The sequence below is a fragment of the Sinohyriopsis cumingii genome, chromosome 2 (assembly GCF_028554795.1).
Source record: "Sinohyriopsis cumingii isolate HCF-2022 chromosome 2, ASM2855479v2, whole genome shotgun sequence".
Lineage (NCBI taxonomy): Eukaryota > Metazoa > Mollusca > Bivalvia > Unionida > Unionidae > Sinohyriopsis > Sinohyriopsis cumingii.
The window spans coordinates 126,139,431-126,156,481 of NC_142962.1; the positions used below are offsets into that span (position 1 = coordinate 126,139,431).

Genomic DNA, 17,051 nt, shown 5'->3' on the forward strand with positions numbered 1-17,051 from the left:
TGAAGATCATCAACTGCATCTTCACCCTGTTCTAATAGACCTCATCCACACTAAATGACATCCTTCAAAAACATGTAGGACAGGACCAGCCTTCTGTCTCTTTCTCAGGGGGGTTTTCTATTGAATTGAATTGAATTCTATTGATTTCACCACCTGCCAGCATTTTGTCCATCTCATTATAGAATTTTTGATCAACTTTAACTTTATTCATCTCTTACCCATGAGCACTGACCTTTATGCTTTTAAGTACTCAAATAAAAACATTTCTTTTTATCAGGTAAAGAAAAGACCAGTAGTGATGCCAATAATGAGAAATCTGCAGAAACAATAAAGTCTAAAACCAAAAAAAAAGAAAACACAGAATCTCTGAAAGCAGAAAGTATGATCACATAGAAACTATATTTTGTATTGTAGTTCTGATGTTGATGAGACAATGAGTTACATTATGTAACAAGATTATAATATTAAGATTAGTCCTTATGTCACAGATATGTGTATCAGCTGTCATAGAGCTGAATATTAAGGATAGTCTTTATGTCATGGATATATTTTTCAGCTGTCCAGTTAAAAACAATATTTGAATAAGTGGTTGTATTTATCTTTTACAGTTCAATGCACACAGACACACACACACACACACACACACACACACATTAAAAGACCTCTGATGCAACCACAAACAGACTTTTAAAAAGTGTGTATTTCTGGGATTCAGCTTTCAGCATCTAGAATGTAGAGATATGTATAGTTTGATTGATGGATGGCTGTTTTTGGTATAGATCAGTCGAATGATATCATCATATTAGATAGCCATGCATGCCAACAGCTGGAGAGATAGATTAATTGGTCAAGAGAAATATTGATAAAATAGCTCTACTGTAAGATACATTTGTCTAATTGTAACAGCAATGAATATATTTCGTACATTTTTTTAAATACTTGCTGTTGCATTGACAATAGACATTTGGGTTGACTTCTGATTCATTAACTTGGCTCATTGCATATTAAAAGACCCAAATGAGACATTAACCATGGGTACATGTTGAATGATATGAGTGATTGCTTTCATATGCTTTCTCACAGGTGATCATGTGGTATTGTTAATTTAATAATATATTCACGATCAATCGACTGTCTTTAATGGTCAGTTTTGCAGGGTAGAAAAGCACTGACATGTTCAAAACACATGGAAATTAATGCTTTTAATGTATAATGGAAGGTTGGCCCTAGTTCTTGGGTTGCAAAACACAGGAATAGTGAAGGAAAACATTTCATTTAATTTTTATTATAGGAGTGTGGTCATCAGGTGGGGTTTGACTATATATATGTGTGTGTGCTTTATTAATTCTCAACATTTGAAAATGTCTCATACTGATAGGTCTGTAAATATATGGTAGGCAAATAGCAGATGTGAGATTGAATTAAAAAATATGCAGAATTATTGCTTTTGCCCAGGATACAATTTTGAACAGAATATTTTCTATGCTTAATTTGATTAAAAATTAAATTTGGTGTACAGCAAGTGTTGCAGAAAATGCAGGACACTGTGGTGATCTTGTGAGCTATTACAATTATTTGTATCATGCACAACTGGGTAGAAAAACATTGCACTATAAGCTAGGGTGTGTTAGTTACTGAGTGACCTAAAAAGAAGGTGATGCCATCCCCACAGGATGTCAAGAAAACTGGGTGGGTGGGTAAATAAGCTTTTAATGGCTGAATACTTCTTTTATAATTGCATTGGGATTAATTGTCAATAAAGACCTTTTCTAATGAAGTTTTTAAAAAAATGTAAATAACCATTACTTTCAAGATAGACAACCTCTGGAAGATAATTAACAGCATGATTCCAGCTGTTCCAACAACCATCACACATATACATTTATGATGATTACAATGTAACTAAATTAAAGGATAGACTAAAACATGAATCTCACCTGACAAAATCTTATTTCATTGGTATTTGTTTACCAAAGTGTTGCCACCAGTAGGCAGTAGTGACATTTTCATTGATCATAATTTTGTCGAATTCTGCAAAGGTTGTTTGGAAAGAAAATTTAACAAAGAATACGGCGTTTTATTAAAAGTTGAGAATTTCATTACATTGATTTAGATTTCCAGGTACAAAACATTATTTTCACTGATAAAATGAGTGGTACATGGAGGTTTCATTTACAAATTTTGATAATGATTTTCTTCATGTTCATCAAATGGAGGCCAGTTTGGGGGATATTATCTGGTTAAAATAATGGGAACTACACCTGACCACTTGTTATACACAGGTTCACAAGTTATCCAGATGAGAGTTATCTAGGGAGTGGTGTATGAGGTAATGTTTCATGGATAGACAGTTGCTTATTGTATTTATTTAATAACAGAACACCATATTCACTTATATATAACCTTTGCAAAGGTGTAAAGATTGTATACCTAGATGTGCCATCGTGCTGTGCCCCTTCAGTTGTTTCTACTTACGATTTCCATTCTACATTATTGACCGTGACCTGCAAGCATGTCACATTTATGTATATCTTACTCATGGGTGAATAATTTGGTTTTACAAAATAACACTTTTGCCTATTGTCAGATAAAGAAGGGACCAGCAGTGATGTGGAGATGGAAACAGAATCAGAAACCATTTCCAAAATGAAGACTAAAGGAGGTTCCCCAGGGAAAGCTAACGTCAAAGCTTCTGCGTCAGAAGGTATGATCATGTAGGAAATACAGTCAAACCTGTGTATAAAGACCACTTAAAGGATCATCAGGAAGTGGTCCTTTTATACAGGTAACAATATCTTATTTATGACTGGGACCTTTGGGAATTTGGTCTGTATACATAGTTCCTACATACAGGTAAAAAGTGCTTTTGTCTGAAAGGGACCATTGGAACTTGCTTTTCATACACTGGTGGTCTTGATATGATATGGAGATGATCACTAGAGCAGATATGACTATATATTTTTAATCTAGTTTGGAACTTCAGGACTCATCCCAACAGGGTTTTGAGGAGATAGATTTGAATAGATCTAAGGAAACATTGTCATAAGTGAGGTGTTATGAATGAAATACTTATTGATATCTACTCAGAAAAATATATTCTTTTATTATATGTATTTGAAGGCTGGAAATGTCAATTTGCTTGAATTTTAACCTATCTTCTTTGAATGCATTCCCAATCACGTTAACATTAGGAATATAAGCCAGATACCTCCCAAATACAGTCCTGGTAAAAGACAAACATTCATTTTTTCTGTCCTTATCATATAGGCACAGGTCAGTAACTGTTGTCTGTTTTTAAGCTTCACTTCCAAGCACAAAGAATGTATGGAATAAGCTTACCATTAATCAAAGCCTTTATGTCTGAAATTCAGGCCATCCATTAATACTTTGGATACATTTAGGCCCATATTAATTCATAAACAGTTAGTATACATTTTCTGTCTTTAGTTCACTCACTCTGTTTATAATGGAAGTTAATTAGGAGATTATTTAATGAATTATTAACACATTGCTAATATATCTATTGTGTCAGTATGTTATCATTTTAGAATCATGTCTTCTAAACTGCAGTAAATGCAGGAAATACAAACAAGGGAAGACAAGCATGTTTTGTGACTGGCATGTACAAAATATACCTCCTCTGTGCAATTTGTGGTCCAAGGACACCTGTCAGCCATTCTGCAAAATCTAGCAAAATCCAAAAGAGAAGAGGGGAAAACCATGCAAGACAAGTACTGATGTACTAATTATATATTCGAGTACAGAATCAGTTGTGAGTTTTGTGCTACTGGGTATCCATGACCACCACCTAAAATCAGAAGGACGCTGCCTTCCACAACTTTGACATCAGCAGATTTTGGGTAAACAAATGCAGATATCCTGCACTTGCAGTTAGATATGCCTGCCATTGAGCAACATATGCATTTACTAGTACAGGGAAAGGCAGTGCAGTTCCTGACTTAAGGCCAAATTTTACCTCTTATTCCATTTTTTGCAGATAATTTGTATTCAATGGAGGATTGTTCCTCTATTTGGGGGGCAACCCCGCCTGTGTAAGTCTCCTTGCAAGTCTGAGCATGGCCTTTTGGACTGTAAGCAGACTGCATGTTATATGTTTCTGATTCATTGGATCCAGTATGAAGTACTGTCTGGATCCATACTGGCCATCCGTCCAGCCCAACCAGCCCAGTGTGGACTTCATTACAAGGATCTTAATGATAGATCCAACCATTTAGCCAGACATGATGGTGCGGAATCTTAGTGTGATATTTGTCCACATAGCCAAGTTGACAGTTACACATGCAGATCGCGATGGGGAGAGTACTGGAAAATCCTTCCATCCTGCCATTTTTCTGGACCAGTACCGAAGCCAACCACTCCGTCTTATTCATGTCCAATAAATGGGCTGACCATTCTCCCAGCTAACCAGCCACCTACCCAGGTTCGACAAAATGATCCTAGCAGAGCCAGCGTTCATATTTTCAGTACCTAACTGCAGGGCATTAGCAGTGGTTTATTTAGGAACAATGGCTTTTCATCAGTGTTACTTCAGGGTATTGTTTAAGAGTGTGAAGATACTTTGATCAACAACCCATCTCTGATCGAACCATGGAGATGATGTAGTTTTGTTTTAAGGCTGTCATCAAAGAGACATACTGGGTGTTGCTGGTTTTTGGTCAGTTGACATTGAGAATGAAGAAGAATCTCCTTCTTTCCATCTGCTTCCCTGGTCAGCTAAATTCAAAGAGATTAATTATTCGTTGTCCAAGCATATCTGTGACACAAGGAATGCTGAAGCCTTCTTGTTGGAATGGGCAAGATACCAGCCACTTTCTCATCCAGCTGGTACAATACACATTCTACTACTTGCCATCCTGAATTCCAAGCATTGGATAACAATGTTAACATGTGTGTCCCACCATTGTATAGGTAGATAAGAATGTATTTCTTACCACATCAAAGCTGGTTCAGAACATTGTTGACACATCTTTGATGCTGGATTTGGCCTCATTAGCAATTTTCCAAGCAGTGGAAAAATCAGCCCTCAACATGCCTGGAAGTCATTGACCCACTCTGATCTGGTCCTTAACAGAGCAGCTCACCATACAATGGGCATTGTGTTGACTGCCTCTGCCAATCTTGGATTCGTCATTTGTGATCCATATTTGCATGGCACATTTCTAACAGCACATCATACCCTGGCTTTAAGAATGACTCCAGTTGGCTAACCATTGTAGTTTGGGGAAAAAATTGAAGAATTTCAGAGGCAGGCAGCTCAGGAATTGCTCCTCCAACTGGCCATTCCACCTGTATCCACATTTAGGAACCCACCTACCATGCTACAATGTAGGGACCACAGGTGAGCCAGGGTAAAGGGATCTTTTACACCTCAAGGGTCATTAAGATGTCAACCTTATACCAACAGACAACAGCTGAAACAGTCTGCGAGGTAATCTTACAAGGGAGGTAAGAAACCAAGTTTCTCTACCCCAAGCATTCTGCTTTCTGATGATGATTTAACCCCTCCCCCCCCCCCAGTGGACAGCCTACCAGTGGGTGCCAGATTCCTGCTCTTCTGATCATGTTAGATGAAGCTATTCCTGCCAAACTGAGGGCTGACCCAAGTCATCTTGTAGCAACTTTGAATTTTGTTTATCCAACCCCCTCCTGTTTCCTTCTCTCACCTTGTTACAGATACGATGTTGAAAACAACAGTCACTGGGTTTCTGTTCATGGCTATTCCAGAAAAAAATCCAGCAGCAAGTAGAGGCTGATCATACAACTTAGTTGCCTCAGTGAATTCATTCATTTAGAAAAGTTCAAGATGGAGACATCAAGGTCTGTCCAACTCTCTATCGGAAGGGATGAATATATAATCAGTCTTGATCTCACAGATACCCTCATTCATGTCTCTAATCACCTGACATTGTGAAAGTTTCTTTGGTGTGCTTGCCATGACGGAGAATCTTCTCCAAAAACATATGGTAAGTGGTATCCTCCTCACAAGCAGAAAAAGATCTGTCTCATTTGAATCATCTCAGTTATCTAGTGTACTGGGAAATATCTGATTGTCACCCAACCCAGTGTTTTGTCCACCTGGGTATATAGTTTATAACTAATTTCAATCTCATGTCTTCCTCATGTCCGCTTTCTATAGATTGTTGAACTCATAGAGTCCATTTACAATAGAATATGGATTTCATTGAAAGTTTTTGAAACTCCTCAGGTTCCTTAGTGCAGCAGTGGATCTGATTACATTGGTTTGCCTTTATATGTGCCAATACAGATGACTTTGCTGACTCAGTGGCACCATTTTTTAGTCCCATTGACCAGAAGGTCAGTATCACAAAGTATGATTATTCCTGTGTCAAAGGCACAGTTACGGTTGTTGCATGAGAGAAGTTTCCCTCGAGAAACCATAACTGGACATGATGACATGTCCAGGCATTAGTACATATGGATGGAGAGACCACTTGCTGCCTGACTTTGAGAACGGCAAATGGCAACCAGGTGAATGGCTTCCTCACATCAGCCTTCTAGAAACCTTTCAGCAATGAAGGACAGACCTGTGGAAGTCAGTTCTGTTTATGACAGACAACTCTGTACTATTGACTTACCTCCTCAAACATGGGCACCAAATCGCTAGTCCTGTGCATGCTGGATGGGCAGTTTCTTCATAGCTGTTACCAACTTAAGATTGACATGTGAATCAGACATATTTCCAACAGATTCATTGCTCTGTCCTGGTAGGATCAGGTTATTCATATGGAATGATCCCCTTAGTTGTCGGGTTTTCATCAGAATTGTGTTGATTAGGATACAGACAGGATGATTAACCTGTTTGCCTGGAAGATGCTAACCTTTATCTTAACCATTCATAGTCCCAGAAGCATGGGCAGTGCATGTTATGTCAGTCAGTTGGGATGGGTTATGGGCCTTTGCTTACCCACCCCACCCCCGTCTTTGTACTGAAATTAATACATTAATTCAGGCTGTTATAATTGTGTTCTTGATAGAAATGATGATAATATGTAATTTTGAAATTACTTAATATCAGTATATGATATTTAATTGTTGTGTAGTGACAAAATAATACTTTACATAGCGTGTAGGGTAAGATGATAGAAATCAGAGAATTAGTTTGAACAGGTTATAAAGAAAGTTGACAGAGAAAAGTGTTTGAGAAATTTATTGTGTAGGTAAGAAAAAGTTGAAGGAGTAAATGGATTTTTAAGAAATGAAAAATTAAAGGTTACAAAGACAATGAATTATACATATGCAGAAGTTGTAAATCACAAGAAAAGTGTGGTTTGCCTTGCATATTGAGGGTGAAGTTTAGGGAATAAACTGTTTCACCATTTTAATACCCAATTGAATCTTCACTTGTCCTTTTATTAGATATGGTTAACAAGTAAAAGGGACTGTCTCTTCTGGTGATCTGACTGAATTATATCCTACCAGATATGCTCCTATATATCTCTTCATTGTAATAAATTCAGTAGAATTTTGAGATATCTTTGCCATTGCTTGCCTTCACCATTGTTACTGAAGTCATGGAATGTTAATCCCTTTTAAAACACATCACCCAGTTAATAGTTCCCTTGTCTATTCATTCACTCCTCCTTCATGTCTTTCATCCATTCATCCTGACCTGACAAATATTGCATGTGGTATATAGGGTAATGCTTCATGAATAGACAGTTGCTGATTGTATTTTTTTTAAACTGAAGACCATATTCATTTGTATAAAACCTGTTTGAAGGTGTAAAAATTGCATACCTAGTTGTGCCATCATAATGTGCCCCCACTTTTTCTACTGTCATGATTTCCAGTCCACAATATAGACCATAACCTGCTGGCACATTATACAACAGCAAGTCAGGGTCTCTGCTTGTAACATTTGTGTATATGTTACACATAATGAATAAATTGGTTTTACAAAATTACACTATATTGTCTTTTATCAGATAAAGAAATGACCAGCAGTGATGTGGAGATGAAGGAAATAGAATCAACAAGCAAATCCAAAATCAAAAGTAAGGTTGGTTCCCTGGGGAAAGAAAAAGTCAAAGCTTCTGAATCAGAAGGTATGATTATGTAGAAAACACAGTCAAGCCTGTGTATATAGACCACTTAAAAGATCACCAGGAAGTGGTCTTTATATACAGGTAACAATATTTTATTTATGAATGGGACCTTTGGAATTTGGTCTTTTATACATAGGCAGTCTCTATAGACAGGTTAAAGTGCTTTATGAGTGAATGGGGCCATTGGAATTTATTCTTTTATACATAGGCAGTCTCTATATACAGGTTAAAGTGCTTTATGAGTGAATGGGACCATTGGAATTTGGTCTTTTATACATAGGCAGTCTCTATAGACAGGTTAAAGTGCTTTATGAGTGAATGGGACCATTGGAATTTGGTCTTTTATACATAGGCAGTCTCTATTGACAGGTTAAAGTGCTTTATGAGTGAATGGGATCATTGGAATTTGGTCTTTTATACATAGGGAGTCTCTGTAGACAGGTTAAAGTGCTTTATGAGTGAATGGGACCATTGGAATTTGGTCTTTTATACATAAGCAGTCTCTATAGACAGGATAAAGTGCTTTATGAGTGAATGGGACCATTGGAATTTGGTCTTTGTGCACAGATGATCTTGATATGCAGAAGATCACTAGAGCAGATTTGATGTACTATTATTATACATTTATGGAATGCCAAGCCATTTTCCCATGCTATAGCTCAACATGGCCATGATCACACCCACTTAATATAGCAACCCCAGTCAAAATTACATCTCATATTTGCATTTTAATAATTGATTCTTGTAGAGACTATTCAGACCTTTTCAGAACAGTTTTAATTTTTGAAATATTTTGATTAGTTCAGAAGTTATGACTATTTGAATATTGGCAAAAATTGTCTTTTCAGTGAATTTTTGCCTTCTTTAAATGTTTGTTTAATTCATTTAAGTCGCGGACCCGACACGTTTAATAAAATAAGTATTTCCATCATAACTTTTGATCTAAAAAGATATCTCCATGAAACTTGGCAGTCTTATTGCATTTTTCCTGTAGAATTCAAATATATACAGTAAATTAAACTATGTCCACTAGATTTCAATGTAGGGAAGAAAATAAAGGGTTAAAATCTTTATTTTTCTTTTACCAGATAATTCGGATACTGGACAACATATTTCATAACAAGTCATTTAATTCAGAAGAAAACATTGGCATGCATTGTAAACAGTTCATCAAATTTTCTATGCTCTGAGAATGCCCACTGACATCCAGAATTTAGACATTCTGGAAGCATTCCAGTCGCTATGACGAATTCAGGCTTAACTTCCTGAACATCGTCTCTACTGGGCCATATAAAAACTCCCACTTTCCTACATGGTGCCATGAATTTAACTATCATATTATTATTACTGTCGACTTGATTCCTGGAATAACATTTGTATCTTTAAATAAAAAATTAACTGAAGGCAAAAAATGAAAGATTTAAAAGCAGTTATACCAATTATTCCCAGCATGTCAATTTTCGATGTTGCATTTCCCCAAAAATTGCAAAATATATAATAGTCACCATTCAAATGACTGAATTAGAAAAAAAAAGTTAAAATGCACTGCAACTCCAAGTTTTTTGGTACCATTAAGCATAATATGGTCACAGTAGACTGTGGATTGTAGTTTCAAATGAAAACTTTTCTCCAACTCTGATCAGTAAACAATATACCTTTTTCAGTACAGTAGGCTTCCCATCAATTGCGCAGTCCAAGGTGGTCGCCAGCTGGCCCAGCAGACCACATAACTTTATTGTAGTTCTGAAATTAAGGACTCATCCCAATGGAGTATAATTATGTTGGCAGTGAGACCTGAGTAGCAGGATTTGTTTTTGTGCTCATAGATCAAAATATGAAACATAAAAGTACACACACACACAGACACATTTGATTTACCACCTAATTTTGTGTTTTGCACCTTAAGGAAGAACTTAGTAGCTAGCAATTTGTTTTGAAGGAAACACTACCATAAGTGAGGTGTTGTGAATGAAATATTACTCACAAAAATATAGCTTCTTTTATTATATGTATTTGAAGGCTGGAAATGTCAATTTGCATGAATTTTAACCTTTCTTCTTTGAATACATTCCCCAATCACATTAACATAAGGAATATAAGCCAGCTACTTCCCAAATCTAGTTGTAGTAAAAGACAAAATTTCATAATTTCTGTCAGTATCATAAAGGCATGGGCAGTGACTCTTGCCCATTACCTTCACTTTCAACCACTAAATGTTGCTGTTTTTAAGTTTCACTTCCAAGTACAAACAATGTATGGAATAAGCCTCCCATTAATCGAAGCCTTTGTGTCTGAAATTCAAGCCATCAATTCAGAATTTTGATTCATTTAGACCAATATTGATTCATAAACAGTTGGTATAAAGTATATTTCACTTTGGCAGATATTTTATGAAATTTTTTCACTTTCTCTGACTTCTTGATGCATATTGACTTTGAAGTGTTGGGGCCCCGAGTGGCCGAGTGTCTAAAGCGCTCTCCATCACAGATCACTGCCATCTTTATAGAATTGGATAAAGGGTTTGCTTGTGTATATTACCTGTGGTGTCATTAGATGTTGGAGTCCAGGGATTTACCTCATCAACTTTGCCAATAGCACCTGCCTATATTCATTTAATCAATAAATGTTTTTTGGGTGGGTAGATTGTACAATGGCATATCTATGTCAATGCTGTTGGTGGTTAGATTGGTGTGTATTATAATGCATGAGTGAATGTTTTACAAAATGACTTGTATTATATATAAAGGTCATTATGAATAAAAGTATCAATGTTTTCATTCCTTTTGTTTATGACAGATTTATCAAAATCATTGCTTGATGTATGATATTTAGATTTATTTTCATTTATATTGCTTGTAGCTGCTTTGATTATTTGAATTGTTACAAGAAATTTATACATGAACACAGTTATGATATCATATTTGCATCATCATCTAAGTTATTATATAACAGCCTGAGGTGACCTTTATGCTTGGAAGTACTCAAATAAAAACATTTCTTTTTATCAGGTAAAGAAAAGACTAGTAGTGATGCTGATAATGAGAAATCTGCAGAAACAAGAAAGTCTAAAACCAAGGGTAAAGACAGTTCCCTGACAAAAGAAAACAGAGAATCTGTGAAAGCAAAAGGTATGATCACATATAAACTATATTTTGTATTGTAGTTCTGATGTTCATGAGACAGTGAGTTACATTATGTAACAAAATTATAATATTAAGATTAGTCCTTATGTCACAGATATGTGTATCAGCTGTCATTGAGCTGACTATTAAATATAGTCTTTATGTCACGGGATATATTTTTCAGCTGTCCAGTTAAAAACAATATTTGAATAAGTGGTTGTATTTATCTTTTACAGTTCAGTGCACACAGACACACACACACACACACACACACATTAAAAGACCTCTGATGCAACCATCAACAGACTTTAAAAAAGTGTGTGCATTTCTGGGATTCAGCTCTCAGCATTTAGAATGTAGAGATATGTATAGATTGATGGATGGATGTTTTTGGTATAGATAAGTTGGTGGATATCATTGTATTTGATAGCCATGCATGCCAACAGCTGGAGAGATAAGATTAATTGTTTTAATAATACGTTCATGATCAATTGACTTAATGGTCACTTTTGCAGGGTAGAAAAACAATGACATCGTCAAAACATATGGGAATTCATGCTCATAACTCATAATAGAAAGTTGATCCTAGTTCTAGAGTTGTAAAATACAGGAATACTGTAGGAAATATCCAGTTTATAATCTTTTAATTGTTGTACGTGTGGTCATTAGGTAGGTTTTTTCTGTATATATGTGCATGTTTGTGTGCATTTTTAATTCTGATTATTTGAAAATGTCTAATACTGATAGTTCTGTATGTGTGGTAAGCAAATAGCAAAGTGAGACTGAATTAGAAAATATGCAGAATTTATGCTTTTGCCTGGAAAAAATATTATGGAAAGAAGTAATATTTCTATGCTAAATTTGATTCAGAGTAAAATTTGGCATACATTGCTGTGAACACAACAAGTGCTGCAGAAAATGCAAAACTCTCTAGTGGTGGTATCAACCATTTTATATTCTGTACAAGTTACAAAGTAAAGTTTAATTGATAGACAGCTGCTTATTATGTTGCAGAAAATGCAATACTAAGTGGTGATCGTAACAGTCATTATTTGTACTGTATCAGGTAAACCTTTTGTTTGATAACTCATTCACAATGAGTTTCAAAAACATAGACCACACTGTAAGTGAAGGTGCAAGTTACTGAGGGACCTCATAAAAGGGGATGCTATCCCTTTTGGATGTCAAGAAAACTGCTCCTTTTAAAATCACATTGAGAATATGTCAACAAAGATCATTAATTTAGTTGTCTGCTTTTTTGTATAAATAACCTTTATTTTCAAGATGCCTAACCTCTGAAAGATTGATTACAACATTGCTCCCCAAGATATCAACAACTATCACATGTATACAAAACGTAGTACATCACTGCTTAATGTTGCTGTGGATTCAGAACAAAAAAAGATTCCCCATTTTCAAAAACTATGGAAATTTATTTCGCAGAACAAACACCAACATCCAAACTTTAAATGTTTTAGTGCTCTGTTAAAAAATATTGATGCCACATTTTCACTGTAAGTAATGGTGAAGCTTCACAACCATGAGAAAATCTCTGAATACCAGTTCAGAAATTTTAAGTTGACTACAAACTCTGAAATTGGCTTCTCTTTAATGAACCGTATCTGTGAAACAGATTGGTAGCCTGCTGTCTTTGATTGCATCTGTGAATGAATAATATAATTTGAGGTAGTTTAATTATATTACATGCATAAAGAATATTTATCAATATTCAATTGAGCAGTGTAAATGAGTTGAGCTGATACACGACTGTGACCAGTAAAACTTACACAGGTAGGATTTACATGCCTGTAAATTTTCTTTTATTCCACTCCCATTATTTGATTTGGTACAAAAGATGTAGTTATTGTGAGAATACAAATCAGGTCGGCTTTCTATCGAGTGCAGCAGTACAACAATGATACCAAAATACAGTCTGCACTTAATTAGGTTTTCACAAAAACACTCTCAGCTGTGATGGTAGATTGACATTTTTCAAGTTGGAATACAAGATGGCATGTTGCATTTATGATGAAACTGAATTTAAAATTAGAACTATAACATGAATTTCACTTTTTTTTCTAATGTGTTGACACCAATAGGCATTAATGACATTTTCATTCATCAAATATTTTTACATTTATATTTACAGTGTATTTCAGATGTAGTTTGGAAACAAAATTTAACAAAATATACGACTTCTTATTAAAAGTTGAGAATTTCATGAGGTTGATTCAAATGTTCAGTTACTAAAAATTGTTTTCGATGTTGAAACAGACAATACATTTAGGTTTCACTTACTAATTTTGGTCATGATTTTCTTTATGTCAACAAAAAGAGACTAATCCACATTATAAACGGGTTAGTGAGTTATCCAGAGGCAATGGTTCAGGGATAGACAGTTGCTTATTGTATTTTTTTCCATATATTTACTTATACATAACCTGTTTGAAGGCGTAAACATTGCATACCTAGATGTGCCATTTGTTTGCCTCTGCTTTTTCTTTCTAGTTAGGATTTCCAGTCTACAGTATAAACAATGACCTGCTGGCACATTATACAACAGCAAGTTAGGGTCTCTGCTTGTCACATTTGTGTATATGTTACACATGGTGAATAAAACTGGTTTTTCAAAAAGACATTATTACCTTTTATCAGATAAAGAAGAGATTAGCAGTGATGTGGAGATGAAGGAAACAAAATCAGGAATCGAATCCAAACTCAAGACTAAAGGTGCTTTTGCAGGGAAAGAAAAAGTCAAAGCTTCTGAATCAGAAGGTATGATTATGTAAAAAGTATAGTCGAACCTGTGTATAAAGACCACTTAAAGGATCATCTGGAATTGGTCTTTATGAAGAAGTGGTCTTTATACAGGTAAAATTATTTTATTTATGAATTAGACCTTTGGAATTTGGTCTTTATTCACAGTTAGTCTTTACATACAGGTAAAAATACTTTGTCTGATTGGGACAATGGAATTTGGTCTTTATGCACAGGTGGTCTTAATGTACAGGTAAAATGCTTTTTTGTGAATGGGACCATTGGAATATTGGTCTTCAAGTTAAAAATGCTTTATGTCTGAATGGGAACAATGGAATTTGGTCTTTATACACAGGTTGTCTTTATATGCAGGTAAACATGCTTTATGTGTGAATGGAACCATTGTAATTTGGTCTTTATGCACCGGCAGTCTTTATATACAAGCAAAACTACTTTATGCATGAATGTTACCTTTGGAATTTGGTCTTTATGCACAGGTGATCTCAATGTACAGGTAAAATGCTTTTTTTGTGAATGGGAACATTGGAATTTTGTTCTTCAAGATAAAAATGCTTTATGTCTGAATGGGACCAATGGAATTTGGTCCTTATACACAGGTTGTCTTTATATGCAGGTAAACATGCTTTATGTGTGAATGGAACCATTGGAATTTGGTCTTTATGTACTGGCTGTCTTTATATACAAGCAAAACTACTTTATGCATGAATGTTACCTTTGGAATTTGGTCTTTATGCACAGGTGATCTTAATGTTCAGGTAAAATGCTTTTTTTGTGAATGGGAACATTGGAATTTTGTTCTTCAAGATAAAAATGCTTTATGTCTGAATGGGACCAATGGAATTTGGTCTTTATACACAGGAAGTCTTTAAATGCAGGTCAGCATGCTTTATGTGTGAATGGAACCATTGGACTTTGGTCTTTATCGACTGGCAGTCTTTATATGCAAGCAAAACTACTTTATGCATGAATGTTACCTTTGGAATTTGGTCTTTATGCACAGTGGTCTTGATATGCAGATGATCATTAGAGCAGATTGAACCATATATCTTAGATTCAGAACTTATCCCAACCAAGTAAAATTATGTAGTGATTGAGACCTGACTATCGGGATTTGTTTTTGTCTCATAGATCAAAAGCTGAAAAACAAACGTACAGACACACATTTTACTTCTGGCTAATTTTGTGTTTTGCATCATATGGAAGAAATTAGTAACTTGAAATTTTTTAAGGAACATAGAGGGAGATACATTTTTTAGTAGATTTAAGGAAACATTGTCATAAGTGAAGTGGAATCATTGTTAGGAGTGAGAGATTTGTTTATATCTACTCATAAAAATGGAGATGTTCTTTTATTATGTTTGTTTTTAATGCTGGCAATGTCAGTTTACATGAATTTTTCCCTTTCTCTGTTAAATACATTCTCCAATCACAGTAACATTTGGAATATAAGCCCACTATCTCTGAATGCATCCCTAGCGACAAAATTTAATTTTTCTGCATGTATCATAAAGATAGGGCAGTAACTTTTGCCCATTATCTCCCTTTATCACCACAAGGTGTTGCCAATTATTAAGCTTTGCTTCCATATACAGCAATGTATAGAATAAGCCTCCCATTAATCCAAGTCATTGTGTGTCAAATTAAAGCCGTCCATTCAAAATTTAGGATTTATTTGAATATTGATTGATAAACAAGTGTCAGATATTTTATGCAATTATCTCTTCTTGTCTTTTTTTCTACATGGTACAGTATGCTATCATTGACACATGTTGACCTTCAAGTGTTTACATATACTGTCTTAAGCTCTTGCACTCTGTTTATAATGGGTGTTATTTGGTGAATTAGTTAATGAATTTCTAACACTATGACATGTTAATTTATCTATATTTTATGATTCAGAAACATGTCTTTTAAATGCAAGAAATTCAAAAAGGGAGGACATGCACAAGTTCTGCTTTGTGTGTACAAAATGTATCTGTTCTTTCCTTTGCAAGATGTGTGCAGTTTGTGGTCCAAGGACACCTGGTTGACTGTTCTGCAAAAATCAGCAAAAAGGCAAAGAGAAGAGGGGAACAGCATGCAAGACCTATACATATGTACAAAGTATACATCTGAGAACAGAATCAGTTGTAAGCCTTGTGGCTGAAGCTACAAGATTCCCCCCCCCCCCATCAAAAAGACAACATCTTCCACTATGACATCAGCAGATTTTTGTTAAAGAAATGCAGATATGTTGCAGTTGTAGTTAGATACACCAGTCTTTCAGGAACATATGCATCAATTTGTGCAGGAGATGGTGACACTATTCCTTACTTTAGGCCAAATTTTACCTCTCTATCAATCTTTCACAGATAATTTGGATACAGTGTGAGATTGTTCCCCTACCTTTAAGCAGTTCACTGTGCATCAGGCTGCCATCATAGAGATACAATGGTTGTTGCTGGTTTTATAATGCCCTCCACTCCCTACCACCATGCTTAACCATTAAGTCAACACTGATGATGAAGAATAGTCTCCATTCTGTCTGCTTTCCCAGGCAGTCAAACTCAAGGAGAATAATGATCTGCTGTCCAAATCTATCTGATGTGGGAAATGCAAAGTCTTTTTGTCAGATAGCCAGGTACCAGCCATGTTTTGTCAGGGCCTCAAGTGGCCAAGTGGTCTAAAGCGCTCTCCGTTACGGATCACTGCCATCTCACCTCTGTCTGTGTGGGTTTGAGTCTCAGATTTGGCTGATATGGGTATGTGAGAAAGCTTGCCAGTAGCTTCTCGTGGGTCGGTGGTTCTTTCCGGGGTTTTCCCGGGTTCTTCCTCCACCATTAATACTGGCCGCCATGTATAGTCTATCGTGTGCTGAAAAATGGCGTTAAACCCTACAACAACAACAACAACAACCAGCCATGTTTTCATCATGCTGGTACAGGACACATTCCCAAGTCTATCTGTTTGAACTCCTGGCATTGGATAATATTGTAATGGCAGTTAACATATCTGTCCTACCATAAGATAAGAACATATTTCTTGCCACATCAAAGCTGGTTTCAAACACTGGCACATTTTTGAT

The 17,051-nt window shown here is 35.7% G+C and overlaps 1 protein-coding gene across 2 annotated transcripts in view; it reads left to right on the forward strand.

Moving 5' to 3' along the window:
* LOC149805769 (uncharacterized) overlaps positions 1–17,051 on the forward strand; it is a 125,757-nt gene that overhangs the window by 103,308 nt on the left and 5,398 nt on the right. For both annotated transcript variants that reach the window (XM_089950454.1, XM_089950453.1), the window contains exons 15-18: positions 2,588–2,704; positions 7,968–8,087; positions 11,096–11,215; positions 13,865–13,984. In XM_089950454.1, the coding sequence (XP_089806580.1) occupies positions 2,588–2,704; positions 7,968–8,087; positions 11,096–11,215; positions 13,865–13,984 (477 nt within the window). The remainder of the gene's footprint in view (positions 1–2,587; positions 2,705–7,967; positions 8,088–11,095; positions 11,216–13,864; positions 13,985–17,051) is intronic.